Source organism: Manis pentadactyla, chromosome 3 (genome assembly GCF_030020395.1).
Source record: "Manis pentadactyla isolate mManPen7 chromosome 3, mManPen7.hap1, whole genome shotgun sequence".
NCBI lineage: Eukaryota > Metazoa > Chordata > Mammalia > Pholidota > Manidae > Manis > Manis pentadactyla.
Genome location: NC_080021.1, coordinates 200502475 through 200526370, shown reverse-complemented (window position 1 = coordinate 200526370; position 23896 = coordinate 200502475). Strand labels below are relative to the sequence as shown.

Below are 23896 nucleotides of genomic sequence, written 5' to 3'. Positions count from 1 at the left end.
AAAGGATTAGATATAAATATATGTGCTCAAAAATGTAGTATTTATTTAAAATATTATACTTAAAAATATTTTAAGAAAAACTTTTACTTTATAAATTGAAAGGGACAGAAGATATAATAAATTCCACTATAAATGGGCATAGTATGAATACATAAAATCTAGAAATAAACCCTAGAGTAATTTAGGTGAGGTCAGTCTCTATCAGACCTTTAGTAAACTATACAAACAGCTAACTGACTCATGTTCCCTTTTTTTTTTCAAACGGTGAAATGATGAAAAGGCTGAGAACATAAGAGGCAAGGAAAATCCACAAACTGAGCTTCAGCCCTTTGATATATAAGAACTGAATATCTGAAAGTGCAATAATCGTGAATGATACTTTTGTGCTTTTATGAGTAAATTTAAATGCATATGTATTAGATTTCCATGTATTAATACTATTAGCAAAATCTCATTGATTCAGCCCTACAGACATTAGGAATGTAAAGTTTTCACTACAGCAAAAAAGATGAAATATCCTCTTATGATAGAAAAGTGTTTTAAAGTATATTAATCTTATACTTATGATAGAAAAGTGTTTTAAAGTATATTAATCTTATACTTATGATAGAAAAGTGTTTTAAAGTATATTGCATATCAAGTAGGAATATCTTGAAATATTTATAAATAACTATACATGTTCACAGAAAAAATTTTATGATATTTGGATTACTATAGAATATAAATTCTATGACAGAGTAGATTTAGACCTCAAATGCCTAGAACATTCAAGGCAAAGAGTAAGGGATAAATCCATTTGTTAAGTTCATGAATTTGTCCTAGGGTAACTTTTGAGGGCAGACAGATGCCATGAGGAGATGTTTGGTAAGAAAACTGCTCTGAATTCAAACTTTTGACAAGTAATAGTATGTAGTTATCTATTTCAAGAACTAGGTAGTTCATACAGTTTTTTAATTTTCTGTGGTGAATACCTAATCTATCAGACTTAGTAGTTTCAGTACAGGTATTGTGCTTGGTCTTTTGATTACTGATCCTATTTTCAGTCTTCTCTAACTCTTTGTTAGAAGCCTATGCCATTAGAAAACAATTCCTCTTACACACAGGAACACCACTGATAATAAAAAGACTCCAATCATGGCCCAGGACTTGTAACATTTAAAACGAGTTCTGTAGCTGCAAAAAAGAAAAAAAAAAAATTGCAATTACCATAGCCTCTCTCTGTTGATAACTTTTCTCATTCATTTAAAGACTCTTCATATGGCCAGAATTTACTAAAATAAAGCTTCATCCACCCACTTTAGAAGCACATGTATTGAATCTTCCTGCCACCGCTTAATCTCTCCCTACATGCCTTCTTCTGTGTTGAAAAAAAAAGAGTACTCAATTCTGTGAAAGATAAACCATACCACTTTTTTATCCTTATGTTTTTTCCAAGGAATAATTATCACAATAAGGTAGATTTGTAAGGTAGTAAAAGCACAGAAAATTTTCAGGGCAATTTGCATAGGAATAGTCTCACCAAGAGAGAAACCAAAAATTTAGAACAAGTACCAGTAGAAAATCTTAAATAAATTAAATAAAAATTTAAAAATTCAGCATATTCTATTCTTTTATCAAAATGGCCTATAATGTACCATATCAAATAAAGAAGAAAGAAGTTACGCCCAGAATAAAAATGTTTCCATACATCTGTAAGACGGCAGAAAGTGAATCTTAAAGTGTGCTGGGCCTGGCAGGCAAGTGATCGTCTCAGGACCCCATGCCTCCCTTGGCGACACAAACAACTCACTGGCTCACATTCTCATCTGTGTGATTTCGGTGGTTCAACGTCAGCCCCTCATGCAACATATGTCATTGTATCTTTTCAAAAGACCAAACATAATGCTGTGAGGTCAAAATTTTCCTTTAGGCGGCAGGTACTTTGTACTTTTCCTCTACTTTCTAAATGTTCTATTTACACAGTGAATGATAACTCCATAATTAGTAAATAAAATCGTGAACTAAAAAGAGTGTTTTTACACTCTCATGCATATGCAGTTCCTCATTCCATATAGCTTTCTCCTCAACCAGTTTAAATACCTCAATGACGTAACTTAAGTGGAAAAAGTACTACGTGAAAACTAGAGTTCTTGAGGTAATTCTGAATTGTAATTTTAGAAAGACCTTCATTCAGAAGAAGTCAATTACTGACTCATCCCAAAGGTTCATAACTAATGGATGCATATTGCCCTAGGGTTATTTTGAAAAACTTTCTTCAATTAAAACCCACACTAACTTCCACAATCATTTAAATTCCATGACTATTATCTCACAAGAATTCCAACATAAAAATTCTGTAACAAAATTTTAAGAGTGGCTGAATGCAGAACAGGGGAAAGGGTAGGATTGGAGGATGGTTAAAAAGTGAAATGTTAAGAGTAAGTTTCACAAAGATGAATGCATACGATTCTAAGCTATGCTCCTGAGATTTATTCATAATCAATGACAATATTATTTCATTTATAAAAATAAATTCCCCTTTGCATTTACTTATATAATGTGGGTTTGAATAACTTCCATCTTCTTACTGCAAAGTTTATTTTACATTTTATGTATATCCTTTTTTCTGAATTATAAATGGCCTCTTTTTACACTAAGTTTGAAAAAAATCAAGTACATATCTAATTTTTTAAAACTGCAAATTTAATTTATTGAGTAGATGATAAATGTATATGATTTGGATTTCTAAAATCACTAAATATACATAAACTAGAAGAAATATACTAATTTTTGGCTTTAAACACCTAGACTCCAGGACTCTGAAGGCAGTAATATAAAAACAACACTAAAAAATAACTGATACTCATATTTACATAAAGAGCTGCATTAAGGCATCACATCTATGTCTTCTCTATTCTTTTCATTGGTGCTACTAGGGAAAATAAGGGCTAAAAGGAATAAGGGCGTGAAATCCAGTCACCATAGTTGTGGTGTGTATACCATCTTCTTCTCACTACTTGAGCTATCCCATCCTAAAGAAAAGGGAGGGAAAGAGTCTTTAAGTGACAAAAAATTATGGAAAAATCGAAGCAGGAAGGGTAAAAATTGCCAGCAAATGACTAGAGGTCACAGAGGGAAAATTATACTGGACTGAAAATCAAGCAGGTAGAAACTGAAAGACACGTTCAAAAGCCATGTCTCAAGTATGCAATTTAAAGGTGCGAAAAAGCTGGATACAAAAATGAAAGAATATTAAGTTCTTCTAAGAAACTAAAGGTAGAATATTAAAGGGGAGAGATAAAAAGAATACTCCCATCTCAAAACAACTTGGAGGAGCACATCGAGTTAATAGACATGCAGATTGCATAGATAAATGGTATGAACAATACAATCAGGTATTAAAACCTAGAAAAATAAATTAAAAATTAGGTTTGAGGAATCCCCATTGGACACTAACTGTAACCTACTCTTGGCAGATTTTCAAGGGGATTTCCTTTTATTTCTAGCTGTCCTGCATCTCATTTCAGGCAACTGAATATGTTTTTTCTCTTCCTCCCCCTCCTTCCCTATTGTTTGCGTACAACTCTCACGGAACAAGATTTTTATATTCGAACAACCAGGCACACAACGACATCTGAGTTCCAGGAGGTTTGCTCAGGGAGCTTCTTATTCAGATGGGCACGCAGGTGGTTAGAACCAGAATGCTGACTTCTTCCTCAACCCATTTCCGTCCTGTGACTACTGTACTACAGCATAAATCTTATGAGGCCAACATCACCACGAACTTTCAGTACCTTCACCTTATACAATGTCCAAATGCCTCTTTAAAGTGTTAACAATAAGGAAAAAAAAAGCATGGTCCAGCCCAATCCTAATGAGTGTAACATTGTACTTACTTTGGGATAATCCAATTCGAAGAATGTTTCCAAGTTGTTGATTAGGTTAGGATCTACTCCTTTCAGTGGTTTCAGAAGAGACACACCTGGGAGCTTGCTATATGGCTGTTTGTCCGTTGCCTTCTTGTTGAGGTGTAATCGGCTGAAAAGCAAATGATATATACATTACTTCTAGAGAATATACTGGTGCCAAATCTACAGAAAGTATGTACCAAGCTATCAATAAATTACTAAATTCTAAGTTAAATATTTTTTAGTTGACATCTTTCTAAAAGGATATCTGAAGATGAACGGAAGTAGCCAGCTAAGCTTCCAGTTTAGGAAAACCATAACTATGCAGAATGAATGTGCCACTGAAGGCTGGGGCTTAAGCTACTGTTTACTGCTGTGTTCCCAGTGCTTTGAGAACTATGCCTGACATAGAGGAGGTATTCAATAAATACATGGTGAAGAAATGAATTACATTAGCCCACATACTAACTTCCTTTCCTCCTGAATTACCATCAATGTGGCCAAAGAACTACAAAAATAGCAAGGGAAAAATCCCAATCTTCACCAAAAACAACAACAAAAAAAATAGAAGGGCGTGACCAGGAAAATCTGGGAAATTTCTATACCAAACAGTCCACATAATGCGTGATTGAAAGGAGCATCGAGCTCCCTGAATGGAAAACAAGGAAATGGGATAACTAGCAGGACTCTCAATATTCACAAGCTCACAAATGGCAAGGGTCGAACAGAGGGAAGTTGAAAGTAAGAAAAAAAATCTCAGTGATAAGGGAAATGCTTTTTAATGACATTGGAAGATGGACCAATGACAATTCACAGGTCATGTGGCAAAGGTCCTCAGTGCTTGTCCATCCCGAGGGTGCTGCGGCCCAGGCCTCCTAATGAGACCCCAGCATTTAGGGAAAGAGAATCTTCCCCTGTTTATGTGAGGCCGTCACAACAAAGAGAAAAGAAGAGACACCATTCAGCAGAGGGGCGAAGTCGCTAAAGGCCCGGGCTTCCTCACACGTTCTCATAAGCAAATCCCAAAGCACTCAACAGTAATTGGAGGCTACAATCACGGGGCCATACGCAAGGTATTTTAAGGCACCCATTCTCCCACATTTTAACATCTCTGAAATCAATGGCATCTTTAAATCGCTGGCAGCCAGATAGCAGTCCTAACTTAGTAGTAAGAAAACCAACCAGTGAAACCTCCTAGAAGATCAAGAAAATACCAGCATCAGTATATCTTAGATTCTGGGAAATACTCAATCCATGAATGACCTCAGCAAGTATACCAGGATTCCTATCCAGAGCATTTAGCCGCAGGTTCACTCCCAGCTATTAGGGCAGGATGTGCTGCAGCAAACACCTCAATGTTTTAGATGAGGCCGAAAAACATCTTAACAGAAAGAAAACAGGTTGCCTACAATGGAAAAAAAAATGTAAACCAACAAGAAATTAAAACAACAGGGTGGTATCAATTTCTGATCCAAGACACTAATGCCGGAAAACAGTGGGCGCGTGCCACCCACAGCAGCACTTGCTCAGTGTGGTTTGGTGTCCAAGCTGCTTTTTGACTGGTCTGTGATCAACAGAAATTGAGAGAAAGTGTTTAGAAACTTCTACACCAACTTACCATTGCCATGTCACCCAAGCACATGATCAGTAATTTACTTTTATTGTGGTTTAACAAAGTATCAGTCCATGATAGATTGGAAAATCTTATAGAACTGATGCTCGGACACAGATAGTTTGGAAAATATTGATCTACAGAGTTCAACTAGAGGCTGGCAGAGGTAAAACAATCATCTGAAGTTTATAGAACCACAAAAATGACCACTATTCCATTTCTAACAAAACAGCAGATTAGATGTCTGGGGAAACCTGCCCAGTACAGAACATCTATATTGCTAGAGAAAAAAAGTTTATGCTATATATTGAATTGATTGAACCAATAATAGATTTACATAGTTCAAATTACTAAAAATATTAAGAGGTTCACATAAAAGCAGACTCCCTGTCACCCATCTGCCTCATTTCCTACCACCTCTCCAAGCATTATTACTTTATCTTTCTAGAAATTAAAAAAAAATGCATATACAAGCTAAAACACACACACAATTCTTACATAATATGTGTAATTTTCTCCCCTCTGTTTCAATACAAGTGCATTAAAAGCATGCTTTTAAATACTTAAAAAAAAAACAAAACAGTGACTGAACTGTGAGGAAAGCCTTCCTGGTCACATATGAGGATACTCCTCTGTGTTAGTGAGTACAGGAGCCGACGCTTGCCCAAGGGCCATCTGTTGGTCCCTTATGTTCCAGACATGGAGACAAGCCTGACACAAGAATGATGACACAAGACTGCTCCGCAAAACCTTGCATAAATATGGAATCCCCTAAGGCATAGGAGGCAAATCCTGGCCCGCAGAGAGAAGATGGAGATGCTGCCTCTGTTGGATTCAGTCCTAAGTGAAGTGGAATAAAAGGAAAAAGTCTCCTTGGAGAACGCCTAACCACATGGGTTTGGAACCCAGACTGCAAACTACCTGTGTTGCTTGAACAAAACCCAGGAGAAAGCATGAGAGAGACCATCATCTCTGACCAGGAATATATAAAAAGAACCACACAATACCCAGAAATGAAAATTCTGACCCTTGACGATAGAAACTCGACAGGTAAACCAGTAGATTGCATATACACAGCTTAAAAGGGAACTGGAATCTAGATTTGAAAAAAATTATCCAGCACATAGCACAGAGAATGAGGCAAAGGCCCTGAAATCATGAGAGTTTGAGACATGGAGGACTGAGTAAGGCCTAAAATCCCAGGGATTTTTACCTCTTGATCCCACTGTGTGCTCTTTAAGAGCTATTAAACTGCACGTGAGATGATGACCACTTTTATAGAGAGCAGCACACAAACACACTGCATCTGGCAAGGCTTTACCTTAGCAATAGCTAGGATCACTTCAACAGCTCTAAACAGTTTAGAGTGGATTTGTTTTTCCTTTCTCCTTCCTTAAGACATACTTGAAATGCTAATTATATCTCCTATCTTTTGAAGACCTTTACATATGAAGAATGCAGTATTTTATCAAAGACTCATTCTGACTTGCCAGACAACAATAAAGCCCTCTCTAGGTTTATGGTAAAGAGAACTGGTAAGTACTCTATCTGAAATATCTGCTCAAAATAATAACCCAGACTATATTAGAGGACCTTTAAAAAAAATTCTCACTTGTGCCCTTCCCCCACCGACATACCTTCCTAGCTATCATCCCCCTCCACTCTTTTTCTGATGTTTTCTTTCCAAACCCCAAGGAGTTATCCTGTAGAGTATCCACTAGAATATAAAAATCCTGCTTTAAAGAATGTTGTTTTATGTAACAGAACTGACAAAGCCCCTTGTTACGAATTACTTGAAACGTTTACCAAAACAATAAAAGAATAACTATTAAGTCACACACACACACAATTACATAGCACTGTGCTCAGGACACACTCATGCTCTACGACTACTTAGCATTCCCTTACTGAACGACCATTTTGAACCCCAAATTTTCAGTAGGCATTATCTGTGCACTGGAGATACAATGATGAACACACCAATTCCCTACTGCCAAGGGGCTGCAGATTAATGGGAGAATTGTACACATACAGAAACTCTTCTCCTTACAGAAATCTTATTGATGCCAACAAAGCTAGGCTCTGGAGCAAAAATGTATTAACTTTGCTTGCCACACAGAGAAATCATATTGCTGGGTACCTTGGCCATAGCCAGTGTGTTGTAGACCAATCTGTATTTTTCAACGATCAATAGCCCATTTGCCAGTAGTTTCAAAGCAGCTTGAATGGTGGAGTCCTCCAAATGGGCCAGTTTTATGAATGGCTCTGACAGGGCCCTATAAGGATTACTGGCTTCAAGCAATTATATTTTATTTAAGTATCTCAGGTCAGGGGTTCTGCATTACCTACACAGTATGAACTAGAACTTCTTGCACCCACACATTACACAGGATTTCTTATGGGTGCTCACTTCCACCCTTAGCCTGGAGAGGTGACTGGCTTTCTGCCAGGATCCTGGGGATAAATAACACTTCCTCAGTTTCAGGTTCTACGCTGAGAATCCAGTTTTGATTTCCTATCATGCATTTGGCTTGCGGCCGACATTTTTTTGTATGTTGTTGGGGGGGGGTTACTTTTATAATGCATAACATAAAGTCCCATATATGTACACAGCTCAATGGAGTTCCTCAAAGTGAAAGAACAATGTAAGCAATACCCAGAAAAGAGAGTATCACCAGAACCCCAGAAGTCCCCGCATGTCACCTTCTGCTTACTACTCTCCCCTCAAGGTAACCACTTATCCAGACTGCTAACACCACAGACTAATTTTGCTGGTTTTAAAATTTTGAGGTGGAATCTCAAAGGATGTGCTCTTTTATGTCAAGCTCTTTTACTTCTCATCATGTTTGTGAGAGCCTATCTTGCCATCACATTTAGTTATAGTTCACTCATTCTCAATATAGCATATTCCTTGTACTAATATACCACGCTTTATTTATCTATTTTCTATTGATGGGCTTTTGGGTGGTTTCCAGTTTTTGGCTCTATCTGCTACAAATAATCTGTAGCTTTGTCTCTGTCATTATAAAAGCATCAAAAATGCTGTCTTGCCCCCTTCCACTCCTCAAGACTTTTTTTGGACAAGATGAAGAAAGAGGGACCTGATTTACTTTCCCACTGAAACAAACAAAAAAATCAGAAAAAATATAGGTAATTTTTTACCTATATTTTAAATATAGGTTTTTAAAAAACTAGATTTTTTTAAGATACTGGACATGAGACAAAGAGTTCTTTTATTCCTTGATTCCTGAGGCACAGAAAACAAATTTGGTGAGCCCCCCCAATTGCCCAGCTCACTCTCTAAGACAATTTCCAGATGAACTAGTGGTTTTTAACATTTAATAGACATTATGCCCACAGGTAGAAATCACAACTTAATGGACCAGTTTGCAAAGCCTAGGAATCTGCAATTTTATAAGCATCCCAAATGATTCTGATGCAGGTTAGCAGTGTACCACTCTTGAAGACACACTACAAGTAAACTATAAATTCTCCAAGGTCTGGCTGAACAATGATATATAATATGTTCTCAACTTTTAAAAATGTTTAATTTATGAAGAGTAAATAAACAGTTGGCTATATAGAGCTCAGAATGTAGAGCTAAAAATACAGAGCCATCCACTGTTTGGTTAACTACATAAGCTCATCCGGGTAGAGCATGCCATTAGCAGGTGGCCACAAATCGATGTAACTAGTATTATAAAACTAGTAGTGCATGAAGGAGACTAAGAGTGAGTAAGCAGAGAAGCAGAAAGATAGCCAGGAACAAAGTAAAAGCACACAATGGTTTATTTGGCTAGGCTGTCCCTTTATGAAGGGGTTCAAAAAAGAACAACTTTCAATGCTGCCAAGAGGTCAAGATAAGAACTAATATGTCTGCAAGACAGTGGATTTGGTGACCCCAGAGCATTCTGGATAGGGCTAGATAGGTCAACATCAGCCAGTAAGTACATGAATGGGAGGTACAAACAGGAACCCTGTTTTCTCCTGAAACCTGACAATAAGTAAAAGGGCCAAAGAGTAATTAGATGGAGAAGGATTTTTCAGTTTAATGTTTAATTATTTTTAATTTTTAATTCTTGAGCGCAAATGGTAAGGGGAAAGAGCTAATCAAGGGGTAAAGAGAGAGAAAATACAAAATAATTAATGGCACAGTAGGATGCATAGTAGGAAGAGTCAAGGCAATCTGATAAGGAGGAGGGTAGGATGGTGAAGATTTCAGAGGCTCTGCCAGTAATGGATGACAGAGCTGAACACAGAAATAACCTACTGACAGATACCACGGTCAGCTTAGCTGAGATCTGAGACCATGAATGTACAGTAGTACTAATCCACACTGCTATGTAAGATGAGAAGCTATGAATTATGAGATGGATTCAGGATATAGGGCAGAGGGATATGGGGAGGCAAGTGGCAGGATAATGAAGTGACAAACTGGGTTCTGCTATATGGACAATTAAATGAAGCCAACAAATAACAGACAGAGGCCACAACTGTGGACAAATAGTCTAGGGCAGTTGTTCTCAACCTTGACTGCACATAAAAATCACTGGGGGTGTTTTTTTCTTTTTTTTAATCCTGACATGCAGACCATTTAAAGCAGAATCTCTAGGGCTGAGACCCAGGCAGCTGTATTGTTTTAAAGCCCTCCAGTGACTCCAGAGTGCGCTTGAAGTTCAGAACCACAAACCTACAAAGTTAAGAATAGAAGAGGGCTGAGGTGGAAACAGAGCAGCAGTTACGGGGGTGGTGGTCGGGGGTTGAAACAAAGAGCCCGTGAAGAAGCGGTACAAGTGGTGTAAGAATTGGTTGGAATTTCCAAAGAGGAGTAGGGACTCTCTCCACAGTCATCTGAATGTTCCCAATCACCGGAGACTTGAAGATGCACAGCAACTGGGGAAATTCCCGTACAAATACCCTATCCTTACGGATTCCAGGGTTATTTTTAGGTTTTCTCTGGCAGTATACAGCATTCTGGTTTAATAGCCTGGGATGCAGGCGGACTGCCTCGGTTTCCATACCAGCTTCACAGCTAACCAGCTGTGTATGCTTGAGCAAGTAAGTTCTTTATCTGAGGTTTTTTAAAAAGTGTGGACAATAGTACCTATCTCATAGAGTAGCTAGTTGTGAGAAACAGATGAGACTGAGCCACAATATAAACATTTAATGATAGCTATTATTAGTAATTAAAAAAAACCTCTGCTAATTTTAAGGACATTTCCCACCAAACATACTTCTTTGAATTACCACAGTTCTGACAAGAGAGTTAGACAAACACTGATGAGACTTATACACCAAAATGGCAGGACTGGAAATTCATATATTTAAAGATTTGTTCACATATATTTATATATATTAGGCCATTATGTTTTTTTGAAATATAAAATAACTCTTGCACATTAAGAAACATTAGGGGGAGAAAGGGGAATTATGAAAAGTCTCAAAGCATGGTTAAAACAGAGTAAGTCAAAACATGGCACAGAACACATTAAATGCAGTTTAAATTATACCCATTACCTAAGCTAAAATGGTATTTAAAGTTAAAATTATACCCAATATTTAGGAACCAATTTAAAGTTCTACAGACATCATCCCAAAGTGTAAAAATGCAAGTATGAGAGTCAAGAACATTAATACCACAAACTAGTTCATGCTGAGCATGGCTTTGTTAACTGTTTTTTGCCTGAGCTCTCCTTTTACACTATTAGGCAGGTTCTCTGTGGGGCAGAGGCCCCGCATAGTCCTGGCTTCTTTCAATTCCTCTATCCTCAGAGCCTGACTCAAAACAGTGGATTCCACAGCCACAGGAACGTTCCTTCACTTGGCTCTGCTGGAGGAAGAGGCTGCCACCTCAGAGCTGAAAGGCCAGGGAAAGATACAATACACAAAATAACTACTGGTTACTATGTAATCCAAGCAACATTACCTTCTACTATGAAGACATTTTGAGAGACTCCAGAATAGACCCTATCCTGTTTTGTTGACCATGAAATCACCATGCCTAGCACAGTCCCCAGCACAAAGGCTGCAAGGCAGCCTTCCCACCTCTGTCCAGGCCAGAAGGAAGGCCCCTTCCTACAACCCCTAACATCTGGAATGCACCCCATCAGTGGCAGCATGCTCCAGGCATCAGGACCAGCAGAGCCAAAATTTAGGATTTTAATAATATTCTTGGTTGTCTTGACACAGAATCTCCTTTCCATAAATCCTTCTGATTTTCAGAAATTTGATTTGGTTCTATTTTCAGGAAAGCATTGGGTATAAAAGGAATGGATCTCCTGTACAGCTAGTCAACGGTTTTGATTTCATTTTTAAAGAATAAAATGATCCTGAAACATAAGGGGGCAATTCTGGGGAGAAAGAAAGCACACTAAAATTTCAGTATGTGTCATTTTCCCAAGGAATTATTTCTAAATTTAAATTTAAATTAGGAGCTGGAGTCATTCTCTATTCAAAAATAATCGCATTCGTGTAATTAAGGCATGTCACCTTCAAGGACAGGGAGGGGGAGGGGCTCTCAGCGAGCTGCTGCAGGGCTGTACCTGCCGGCAGCTGGGACAGGGAACAGGAGGGCTGGTACCATGCAGGATGCTTTCTTAGAGTAACTTAAGTCCAAAAGGCCGTGAGGGATGAATCACAGGCCAAAGAGAGAGGCCTTCAGGGTCTTGCTTTCCACTGTGAGCTACAAGGACATCTATCCAAATAACACTTCAAAGAATTCCAAGCGATGGTGAGAAATAATCAGGAGTTCTGCTGGACATCAGACCTGCTTTTAGCCTGATGCATCCCAACTGCCCTTCTGCAGAAGGGTTTTCAACTTCTGAGCAGATGCGGTGGCCCTTATTTTATGCCCGGATGATTTTTATCTTCTAACATCTCAGTCCCTAAAATTGTGTCCTTTTCATCATTTTAGTTTATTGTTCTATCCTTCCAACCTTGTAGCTCCCCGCCCCCCCTTTCTCTCTCTCTCTCTCTCAACAGTTCTTGATTTAACGGTTTGTACCCCTTTTAAATGATCTTACAGTTTTGTATTTTAATTTAGTCTTGAACAGGAGGGAAGCCTGGTAGGAAAGTAAACTCCCGGGAGGGAGGGCGTGTGCGCTCTTCCCCTTTGGTCTGCTGGCAGCCTCCTCAGCAGCCTTAATCACCACTACACCTCCCAGCACCAGGCACCAGCTTCTCACCAAGGCTTCTTAAGGAGAACAGGGATTCCTTGGGGGCAAAGTCCACCTTCCTTAACAGCCCCAGACTGTGCTGTTTTAATACTTCAGCTGTGTGAGTCAGTTGCACCAACTTACCCAACTCTAGGAATTTATCTCTTCTGCTCCATGCCACCAAGCTTGTTAATATTTCATGTAAAATTAGGTCAACAGTTATATCAGCAGGTCCCCTACTTCACATAGTTCATGATGGCAATTTCTAATGATTAAAGGCTTCTGTTGTGGTGCTTACTCATATTTGTGCCCCAGAACACTGTTACTGTAAACTTATGATCAGTATGTGTCATGGCTAATGTTACTTGTATATAACACTCATCTTTTCAAAACTGGCCCTGCATCAAAATGAGCTTCATCAGCAACACAAAGCATACCTTCAGGTGCAACCTTAACTCTGCAGGCGCAAGATTCCCCAGAGAACACATAATAACCAAGTCTGGATTAGCTTTACAGGAAAACACAAACTATTTCCATGAGACAGTGGACATACACTACAGAATACAAAAGATTCCATAACCACAGAAAACAAATAGGAAGTCTTTATTAATTTTGCCTGCCCCCAACCCACAAAAAAACAAAAAACCCAACAAACAAAAACCCCAGCTCACTAACCCTTTGGTGACAAGTTAGCCCCCTATGTGCAGGGGGGTGGAGAATGGATATAGCATGGTATTCCGCTAATAGCAACTAAGAAATGTGCCCACCATAAGATGCAGTCCCAGCTTAGCGTTCAAACACACTTGAGACCCTCAAACATACCATAAACTCAAAAATTCACTGTTTTCACATCAAAAGGAAATTACTGGGACTGTCTTGGGTCAGCTTCTATACAATTCCCTAAAACTACCCTTTAGAAGTTGGATGTAATGCTTAAATTAAACTATTTCGTTTATAAAATAAAATCCTGATGATGGATGGAGAAGGAAGTAGGGGACACTTGCTATGCTTTTCGTGTCAACCAACTCAGGATAGCTACTGGCTTGCATACCCTAGAGAACAGGTCTAAGTATAAAAATTGCTGTTGGTAAGATGGGCAGTCCCTTTGGAAAATTTTGAGGGGTGGAATTCAGATTTGTAGGTAAACATGTTATTGCTAGAGTCCTGTTTCTATTTTAATCTGCAATTAGTTGGAAATAGCAAGGTGAAGATTCCCTTTTCCAGTAAGTTTCATTAAAGTTCACGGCCACTGAAACCATCCCAAATTCTGACCACCTACCTCCAATCACAATGGCCAAATGACACCAAATTAAGGAGTGAGCAAAATCCACCATTACCACTGGAAAGAATTCAAAGATCATTCAATAAGCAATAAATGAGTGCCTAGTAGACACTGGAGTTACAATAGTAAATAACATATACCTACCCTCAATGGCATACAATCCAATTGGGAAAAGAGACAAATGAGAACCCACACTTACAGTTTAGATGGGTAGATTCAAGGTACTACAAAAGGATATAAGAGGGGCATTTAATCCAGTAGGGAGCTAAAGCAGGAATGAGTGGAAGTTAAACAAAAAGGAAAGGAGGGAGGAAGGGAGAGAGGAGGGAAAGAAAAGAGAAAGGAAAAGAAAGAATGCTAAAGAAAGTACATTGCAAAATCAGTGGAATGCCAGCAATTCAACGTTGCTGAGGAAATAGGTATGGGGGATGGCTCAGCTCCTAAAGAACTATGCCTGTCTTGTTAAGAAGTTTGCATTTTAACCTGAAGGCAATGGGAAACCACAGTAAGATTTTAAGCACATGATTAGTGCTCCAGTAGGATAAGGGTACACAGTAAGAAACAAAATAGAAAGACAGCAAGGTTGTAGGTAGAGATAGATACCAATGAATAGAGATAGTTTCAATAATGTAGGGTAGGGATAAGGTGCACTGAACTAATTATGTAGGAAAAGGGAGGGACAATGAATCAGTGGATATTAACACCCAACGAATATTCATTAACCACATGAATATTAATACTGAATTACAATGTTCATTTTGCTGTTCAAAGCTATCACACTATAATCCACTTCGGTATCTCCCCAGGCTCAGGTTAAAGGGGCTCCTTTGCCTCATTCACCCAAAAGTGGTCCTGGCAGCAATACCCCCAACTGATCAACACCTGACCAAAGTCCAAGTGTGCCCCCAGAACAAACCCAGAAAAAGAGCTCTCAATATTCATTCCACTAACGTCCAGAACTCCTATGTATTAACGAATTTAAGGCAAAAATCACACTATCTAAAAATAATATTTGAAATGTTAACATTTACATTAAAAAGTTTCAGACAAGTAGTTTATCAGTTACCCAGATAGAATGACTACTTAAATTCCATTCAAAAGCTAGGCAGCAAGACTTAAAATTGCTATACTTGAAAAATTAGAAAAAGCAGAATTAGCTTGGGGAAAATAAAAACCCTCCAGGAGAAGGACCTCTGCTTTACTAGAGGGTAGTTAATATTTACAATTCAAGAATTATTTCCATCTGGCATCTCCAGTCAATTAATAGGAAAGATAAAGCCTAATACTAAACATGAAGACATTATGTACAGAGGAGAAAAAATACAATCCAAGAAGGGGGAGGAATGGAGAAGAGAGAGAAGAGAAAAAGAATGCAGATAGAGGGGAAAAGGCCACGGTGTCTTCCTTAAATTAGATACCCTTATCATCTGGAAATACGGCTCACAATGGCCCCAAAGAGAAGAAAACAACTTGTTCCAGACTTTTATATGGTTTCACTGCAGCTTCCAAGATACCAAATCACACTAGCTCTCAAAAAAAAAAAGAAAAAAGAAAAAACTCATATACATCACTTAAACAGCTATGCCTACTGAGGCCATACTCATTAGCTATTTTTAGGAAATAAAAAATTTGGGACTAAGAGCCTTGAATTTCAAATGCACTAATTTGAATGTATCTTTAACATTATAGGTGGAAATCTGACAAGTGTCTGCCTTCCGACAATTGTTTGCCATCTCAAATATAAATATAAATATAAATAAATATAAAATGACTGTCAGTTCAATATTACAATTGGAATGGGGCAAAGCAGTAGGTAGATACCAGTGAGTAGAGACAGTTTCAAAATTCTGAAAATAGTTCATAAATTATCTCCATTTTGTAAAGTTGCAGGCTTATAAGAACTGTAAAATGTTTGTGAAATCATAATAATTTCACTGAATACGAATTGTTCTTTGTATTAATCACATTCAGCTCCATTTAATACAGGCCAATACTTTTTATCTCATTTTAAGAAGATACAACACAACACTGAATCTAAATTAACTAGATCTCATTACACACTGTATTAAATGTAAAAAAAAAGTTTTTTAAAAAGTCTTGTAGTTTTTCTCAGTTTTACAATATCTGTATTATTTAAATATTTTTAACAAATAGGATCCCACAGATTATGCTTTGTAATCTTACAACTAGATATGAAGTCATGTAAATTCCTGAAAAAAGTCTCTATTTCCACCAGCTGCAAGCACAAGGTTTTAAGAAAGTATCAGTATCTGCTTATTTTAATTTTATGCTTCACTCTCTTTCAACAAGGATTTGAGAGATAGAACATGTGTTTAGAAAATATATTCTTCAATGAAATACAGAACATTTAGCACAGTATTTTAGCCCAAATTGTTGACAATGTTCTTTAATTTTGCTTGTCAAAATGTTGGGGTATCAAATTTGCAATTTTACTAAATATGGTAGAGAAAGGGAGAAGGGAATTTGAAAAAATCTTAGTTCTCTACTTGAAAACAACTCATATTAAACTAGGAAGTGTCTTTACTTCAATAAGAAGGGAATCAAGTCAAACATGAAAATAATTTTGAGGGTGGGACCAGAAGGCACTTACCCAAAAAGGGGCAAGATCTAATTTATAAATAAAATAAGCTGTCGAATATTTGCTTTATGTTTAGTTATCCATTTCAGAAAGGTATTCATAAAATTCCTTTAATTAACTAGTCACTATATTACAAATTAACTGCATTTTCTTTATTCTATTTTTCACATAACTTTTCAGGATCCTGCTACTGTCAGTAAAAAAGGTAACTTTGTGGGACATTAGGAAATTAACACAAAGCCTCTACAGTATCTCAACTAAGCTAAATGCACTATTCTCAAAACTAAACATATTTAAAGAAAGCTCTGCTGCTGATCATTAAGCACAAAATAAGTAACTTAATTTTGAAATTGTTTCAAGTCTAAGAATATAAACAGTCCCAGATGGTTACTCAGAATATTAGGCTATATCATTAGTGTTAATTTTAATTAAGCAAGTGTGATTTTTATCATTACATATATATAAAATAGAGGGAAAGGATTACATCATGATCCTATGTTGAAAGAAGTCACCTTTCTCCAAATTGAGCTGTAAATTTAACAATTCCAATTTTAAAACTAAAATAAGATTACTTAAGAGTCTGGAAAAAGATTCTAAAGTTCATCTTTAAGTAAAAAAATGTGTAAAAGGCCAAAAAAAAAAAAAGTTTGCAAAAGAATAAGGAGAGGCTTGCCTCACCAGTAATAAGGTAATAAAACTTCACTAATTGAAACAGTTGATATTGTACAAGAATTAATGTATCAATGAGACATCATTGAACATCTGGACACATACCCAAGTATACAGAAGAATTTAGTCCATAATACAGTATTTTGACACTGGAATAATCAGGTAATCATTCAGTAAATGATTTGGGGACAAGCAGCTAATTATTTAGGTGAACCTAAAATTAAGGCTCTAGATCTCAACATATAACAAAGTAAAATATTGAGTACATTAAAGAGTAAAATGTAAAAACAAACCAACAACCTCCGAAAAGAAAATAAAAAATACTAGAGAAAAACAGATGCTGGCTATATAATTGGGGGAAATGGAGAAGATATCAAAATTGTAAGAGTCTGGGAAAAAAAGACTCGACTGCCCAAAACACACAGACACACACGCTTTTCTCCATGTTAAATATATATACAAAGTTGAAAGACAGAAAACAAGCTGGGAATAATTTGCAACACATCACAGAAAGAATAATCTTCATACCAAAAAAGATTAATGCAGCAACAGATTGCAGCACAAAGAATTATGAGTACTGAAGTTTACAACTGTATGTAACCAGCATATAATATATGGAAGTATTCAATGGAACCAGTAATTAAAGTAATGAAAATAAAAAAATAGAAAACAGTTACAAGCCTGGTATTTAGTAAGGGGGAATAGGAACCACCATACAATCTTACTATGAATAGATACAACCTTCCTATAGGGCAGCATGTATCAAAATTTAAAATGTTCAACACTATTGGCCAGTAAGTCCTCTTTCAAAAATGTAAACCAAGGGAATCATCAAAGATGTATGCCTATGCATTCATCACAGTGTCATTTGTAATCTTAAATTGGAAGCAACCTAAATGCTCATCAATAATAATAATACATGCCATAAACGAAAATGCTACCCATCTTAAAACGATGTAGAGACCATACATCTGTTGACATGAAAAATATGGTCATTGACATTTTACATGGAAGCTCCTTGTGAGCAGGGGCAAGCCCTGGAATGTCTTATTCTTCAGTCTTAATTCCAGCACCTAGAACAGTACCTGTATAAAAGAGCTCCCCAGAAAGAAAATCTACTTATTAAATAGATTAATTTTAAAAGCAGGTTACAGAACAATAATCATAATATGGTCCCTTTCTTTCTCCTTCCCTCCTCCCCCAACCCCACACAAACAAGAAGGAAATTTAAGTGGAAAGATAATCACAAAAGGTCGAAAAGGTAATGCAGTTCTTATGTGTGTTTAACTACCCTCTCTGTATTGTCTAAATTCTTTATATAGTAAAGCATTTTTTATGTTGGAAAAAGTAACCAAATTGTTTCTTAAAAACTCATATATTTAAAATGAACTCCAGAATATGTCAGTGACCACAGCTCACAAACTCCACACACTCAGATCAACAATATCTGGCAGTACGTTTTCTTTCATCTTTAAAGAAGTATCAGTATGCCTTGTACAATGTAGCACCTTTCTCCAGTACCAGGAAACACCACACTACACTAATAAACTGCAACATTTCCAAAAGGAAAAGCACACATTTTCTATAGTAAAAAGGGAAAATTTAAAAAAAAAATCATTTCTTAAAAGTCCTCCCCTCTCCTCTAGGGACATTACCCTATTCTAGTTGGTGGTAAAGTTTACTATGTACAATTGTGGTTTTTTTTTTTTTTTTCAGGCTAAAAAGCCAGTGAATCCATATCAGTAATGTGCTTTATGCAATTCTTTCATTTCTTTACACAGATGGATTTCATTTTAGACACTGAAACAAATATCAAAACTAGCCACATACCCTGTCATTATGCATTTCATCACACTAACTTTTTATTCACAGACTTAATCAGTATCTGAAATAACCTTAGTCGAATTTTTATTATCTGTCTAACCCTTCCAGAATATAAGATCTATGAAGACAGAATTCTGTCCTGCTCACCACAATGTCCCTAGTGAATGGCACCTAGTGGGCCTCAATAAGTATTTTGTTAATAATGAAAAGGTGTGTGGGGTGGGGGTTTGAGATCAATCTAAACAAGACAATAACGATCTGGAAAAAAGGAAAGAAAACCAGAAAATGCACAAGTTGACCTGACTCAAAACAATAAGGTCAGCACAGAGGTTTGGTGCACATTTTTCTAGGGGCACAGGTGCTTCACACCTACCTAGGGGCATAGAGCTCTATCAGGAAGAAGTAAATCAACAAGGAAGTCTCCAGGTAGCTGTGTGCAGCTCCCAGAGGAGTAGAAATGATCATCACCGTAATAGAAATGTGGCCCAGGTGCAGAAAACACACACACACACACACACACACACACACACACACACACTGTACACCATACATGTTGGCTCAAATGAAAAAATCAGACGAATCCCCAACACAATCAAACCAAGCAAGCCAATCTTCCTCCCGACAAGACCACAGTCTCTCTTCCGCCGGCTGTGCAGTCGTCTGCAGCCCAGCAACCCCCTCTCCTCTCCACTTCCCTCCCAAGACCACTGCCCCAGTGGTTCAAGGAGAGAAAACGAGGGGCAGTCTGAAAACGGGCTTTCTCCATCCGCAGCCGAGCCCAATCCCCTCCAAGGCGCAATCCGTGCTCCGTCACCTGTCCCCCAGGCCCGGACCCCGGCCACGGGCTCCTCCAGCTGCCCCTCACTCACGTGTAGATGATGGACATGAAATGCATCAGCCACAGCACCACGAAGAGGACGAACCCAAAGACGGCCATTCCCTCCAGGGCCAGGTCCAGCAGCGCCATCCCCCGGCCCGGCCCGGCCCGCTCCGGCTGCCGCCGCGGACCGCGCTCCCGCTGGAGGGTGGGCGCCCGGCGTGGGGGCGCAGGAGGGGAAAAGAGGGTGGGGAGAGGAAGGGGCGGACGGGGGTGGGAGCGGAAGGGGCGGGCAGGCCTGCGCGCCCCGCCCGCGCGCTGCCCTGGCGCGATCGCGGCTGCAGGCGCGCCGGTGGCCGGGCTCCGTGTTCAGGGTGACCGCTGCGCCCCACTCTGGGCCGTCTCTACCCGCCCGCGGACGCCGGCCGGGCCCTACGCGCCTGCGCCCCCGCCGCCTTCGCCCCGCCACCGGGCTCCGGGCCGCGCAGCTCCGCACCCTGCTTCGCCGCCGCAACCCCGCGCACTAATCGAAACCGGCGGCTAGCGCCCGACTCCCCGGCGCGCCCACCCCGCCCCCGCCCCCGCCCCCGCCCCCGGAACGGCGGCTCCCGCCCTCCCGGGGGCGGAGCGCGCCGCTCCTCCCCGCCCACTCTGCCGCCCTCGCTCCCGCTGCGTCACCGCCGAGAGCGCGCCCCCGGAAGGCTTCGGCTGGAAGGAGGCCCTGCTTTTCACTTGGCTGCGGTCTCCGCCGCAGCTGCCGGCTGGGGCTCTCCGGGCGACCTCCCTCGGCGGTGGCGGAGGAGCGTGACCCTGTGTCTAGCTCCGAGGCTGCTTTCCTTCTGTCCCGCTGTACTGTTCCAGGCCACCCCAGGAAAAAACCCGGAGTTCCCTGCAGCCGCCCGAATTACCTCGCAATCCAACTTCCAAAGCTGTGTCCGCAGCTTCTCCGCCGGGCAATGCTCGGAGGGGCTTAGGCCCTCTTCCAGGCCACGTTCCTGGGAGCAAGGGTGTCCCATTGCCTTCCTCCCTCACTGCTTTTAATGCTCTGTAGTCTGGGATCACAGTGTACCCGGGAGAGAAATAATCTTGTGCTTCACAGATCCCTAAGCACTTTAGAGGCAGTGTGTAATATAAAAGAAATTCTCAAACTCGGAATGTAAAGGATCAGTTAATATGAAAGTCCCCTAAGACTCCTGACTACTATCCATCCAATAGGGTAGCCTTGTGTTAACTACTGAGTGCTTGAAATGTGGCTAGTAGGAACTGAGAGGTGCTGTGAGTGTAAACCACCCACTGGATGTGGAGGAACACCTTGATTTTATATTGATTACGTATGGAGGTGATAATATTTTTGCTAAATACGGTTAAATAAATCATTAAATTAATTTCACTGTTTTTGTTTTACTTTTTAAATGCGGCTAGCTACTAAAATGTTTTAAGTTACATCTGTGGATAGTAGTGCTGCCCAAAATGCAAAGAAGGCGTTGGTGGTATAGTGGTGAGCATAGCTGCCTTCCCAAAATGCAAAGAAGTGGCCCTTTGGGTGGTAAGGTATAGTGTTTATCTTACTGTTAAATTGGTAACTTAGTACTGAATGTTTGTTTCTTTAGCCTAGATGAGTTTATATATTGTTTCTTGACTTTTATGTTTAGACAACGTTTATTATTTCAAGTGATTTCCTTTTAAATAATCCATGACCTCCGTTGAGAGATTTCAGAATTGAATTTAGTTTTGAAAAGAAGTTGCTTATCTTATCATTGCTACTTATTATAGTTAATATTGACTGAATGAGCTACCTCAATCTACAGTTAAATGATAAAGCACAATCACAACAGAATTTAATGTTGATATGGAATCTGGGATTTGCTGTACTCTTTTATTTTACTGGCATAAAGTCAGTAGAAAGAAGAGTGGTTAGACACCAAAATTCCATTCTTCAGAGTTACTGGCAGGTAGCAGGATGGTATACTCATCCAAATAACTTTACAAATGGAAAATCTTATATGTCGCCATTGTAGTTAACCAATTCTAGGTCACTTTAAAAACACCTTAACACATTTTAACATTTCTGAAATGGAAATGTATCTCACAGTCAATGGCATCTTACAATGAACAGGTAGGTGTTTTTTTCTTAATCGTATAGAAAATAACAGTGCATCTTACAATCAGCATCCTCTTAGATTTGATGAGCTACAGCAATTGGTCAATCTAAGCATTTTGTTATATTCTCTATTTCTCAAAAATGTATTTCAGAACCTTGTAACAAAGGATTTTATACCATATGATCAATAACAGAAAATAAGACCAAAGAAAGGTGAAGAAGCAGATACTCTTAAGACTTAACACTACAGTTGAGTAGAATTGTTAAATTAAAGATCAGCTATGTTGTACATAAATTACTTTCATGTAGCACAACAGCATAGGAGTCTAGCAAAGATCTTAACTGCTGATCTCACTTTTGGCAGTTAACATTTTTGTGGTTGTCTAAAGGGCCCTCATCTCTTTTTGAAAACCAATTCCACTAAGTTCAGTGCTTCTGACTTTTTTGAGTAGCAATCCAGTATCAGAATTCATATATATCAAGGAGCAATGTTTTTAGAGGAAAACAAAATCCAAATGTGATTTTTAATAGCCCTAGATAGTTTAGCTTATAAAAACCCTAACAAGAAAATAATTTAAATGTCTGGTTTAAACCAAGTAGTTGGAACACATTTTTGGCTTGAATCAAATCCAAAACAAAGTATTTCACTTACAGTTGATTCCAAACTAAACTAACATGAAGTTGTATTGGTTCTAGCCCTGTGTCCCAAAAAGACAAGGGCAGAAGGCTGGGAGAACACAGGTATGTAAGTTACTTCAGAGAAACAAAACAACTGAACTTGGGCAAGTCTGTACTCTTAGTTACATTGTGCTCAAAATGCCTATATTTAAAAGTCTGTGTTACACTTTTTAAAGTTTTCACATTTTCAAGAATCAGGATTTCTGATTTGGGGTGTGCCTAAGAAAAACATCTTTGGTGAGATTTCTAGGTAAATCAAGTTTAAGATGTAACACTGAAAAGCTATGCACAGGAAAAAGACTGAAAGAAATTACACCAGATGGTTATGAGCATTTGTCTTTGAGGAATGAAATGTGTTGATTTTTACAAATCTGCCTGTTATGTTTATTTTCTATAACGAGCATTATTGCTTTTATGATGAAATAGGACCATTGTTCTATTTTGCAAAGGAGTTAATCAGTGATGAAAGAAATGTAGAAATTTTTCATAATTTAATTTTTAAAATTATGGGTGATACAGTCACTTTGGAAGACAGTTTGGCAGTTACTTACAAAACTAAACATATTCTTACCATACAATCCAGCAGTCGCATCTGTGCTCTTCACCCAAATGAGTTGAAAACTAATGTCCACATAAGAACCTATACACAGACAGCAGCTTTATTCATAATTGACAAAACTTGGAAACAACCAAGATGTCCTTCAGTAGATGAATGGATAAATAGACTGGTACATCCAGACAATGGAATATTATTCAGTGCTAAGAAGAAATGAGAGATTAAGCCATGAAAAGACATGGAAAAAGCATAAACAAATACTAGTTAAGTGAAAGAAGCCAATCTGAAAAGGCAGTATTTTGCATGATTCCACCTACATAGCATTCTGGAAAAGACAAAAACTTTCTTGCCAGGTATACTGTCAATTTTCAGCCCTGTAAGAAACTTCAAAAAAAATAAAGCTTAAAAGAAAAAAGTGATCCTCCAGAAACTGGGTAAATGTGAAGTTTCAAAAACAAAGTTAGAATCAATTGATCTGAAATTTGTGGTGCTAATGTCAAAAGAAGAACTTTGATTCTTGACCTTTCCCCCTTGGCATGTTTGAAATTAGTAGAAAAATGCTTTATTTATTTATCAGCTCAGATGTTTAACCTACATTGGTTTTGTACCCATGTAACTTTGTAAAAGGTTTCAGATCCTAAGATACTATATTACTGTGAATAGTTTTCAAATGCACAAAGGTTCTGGGCAAGTTGTCAGGTCAGGGCCTGATCATGA

At 38.6% G+C, this 23896-nt stretch overlaps 1 protein-coding gene across 2 annotated transcripts in view; it reads right to left on the bottom strand.

Annotated features, from left to right (window-relative positions):
• UGCG (UDP-glucose ceramide glucosyltransferase) overlaps positions 1 to 20347 on the bottom strand; it is a 32739-nt gene extending 12392 nt beyond the window's left edge. The window contains exons 1-2 of one of the 2 annotated variants that reach the window (XM_036915659.2): positions 19897 to 20347; positions 3876 to 4017 (exon numbers count right to left, since the gene is read on the bottom strand). In XM_036915659.2, coding sequence (XP_036771554.1) covers positions 3876 to 4017; positions 19897 to 19994 — 240 coding nt within the window. In that variant the 5' untranslated portion in view covers positions 19995 to 20347. Of the gene's footprint in view, positions 1 to 3875; positions 4018 to 5150; positions 6261 to 19896 lie in introns of those variants that run through there. The other variant, XM_036915660.2, reaches the window with a different exon arrangement.
• Positions 20348 to 23896: the final 3549 nt, after the last annotated feature.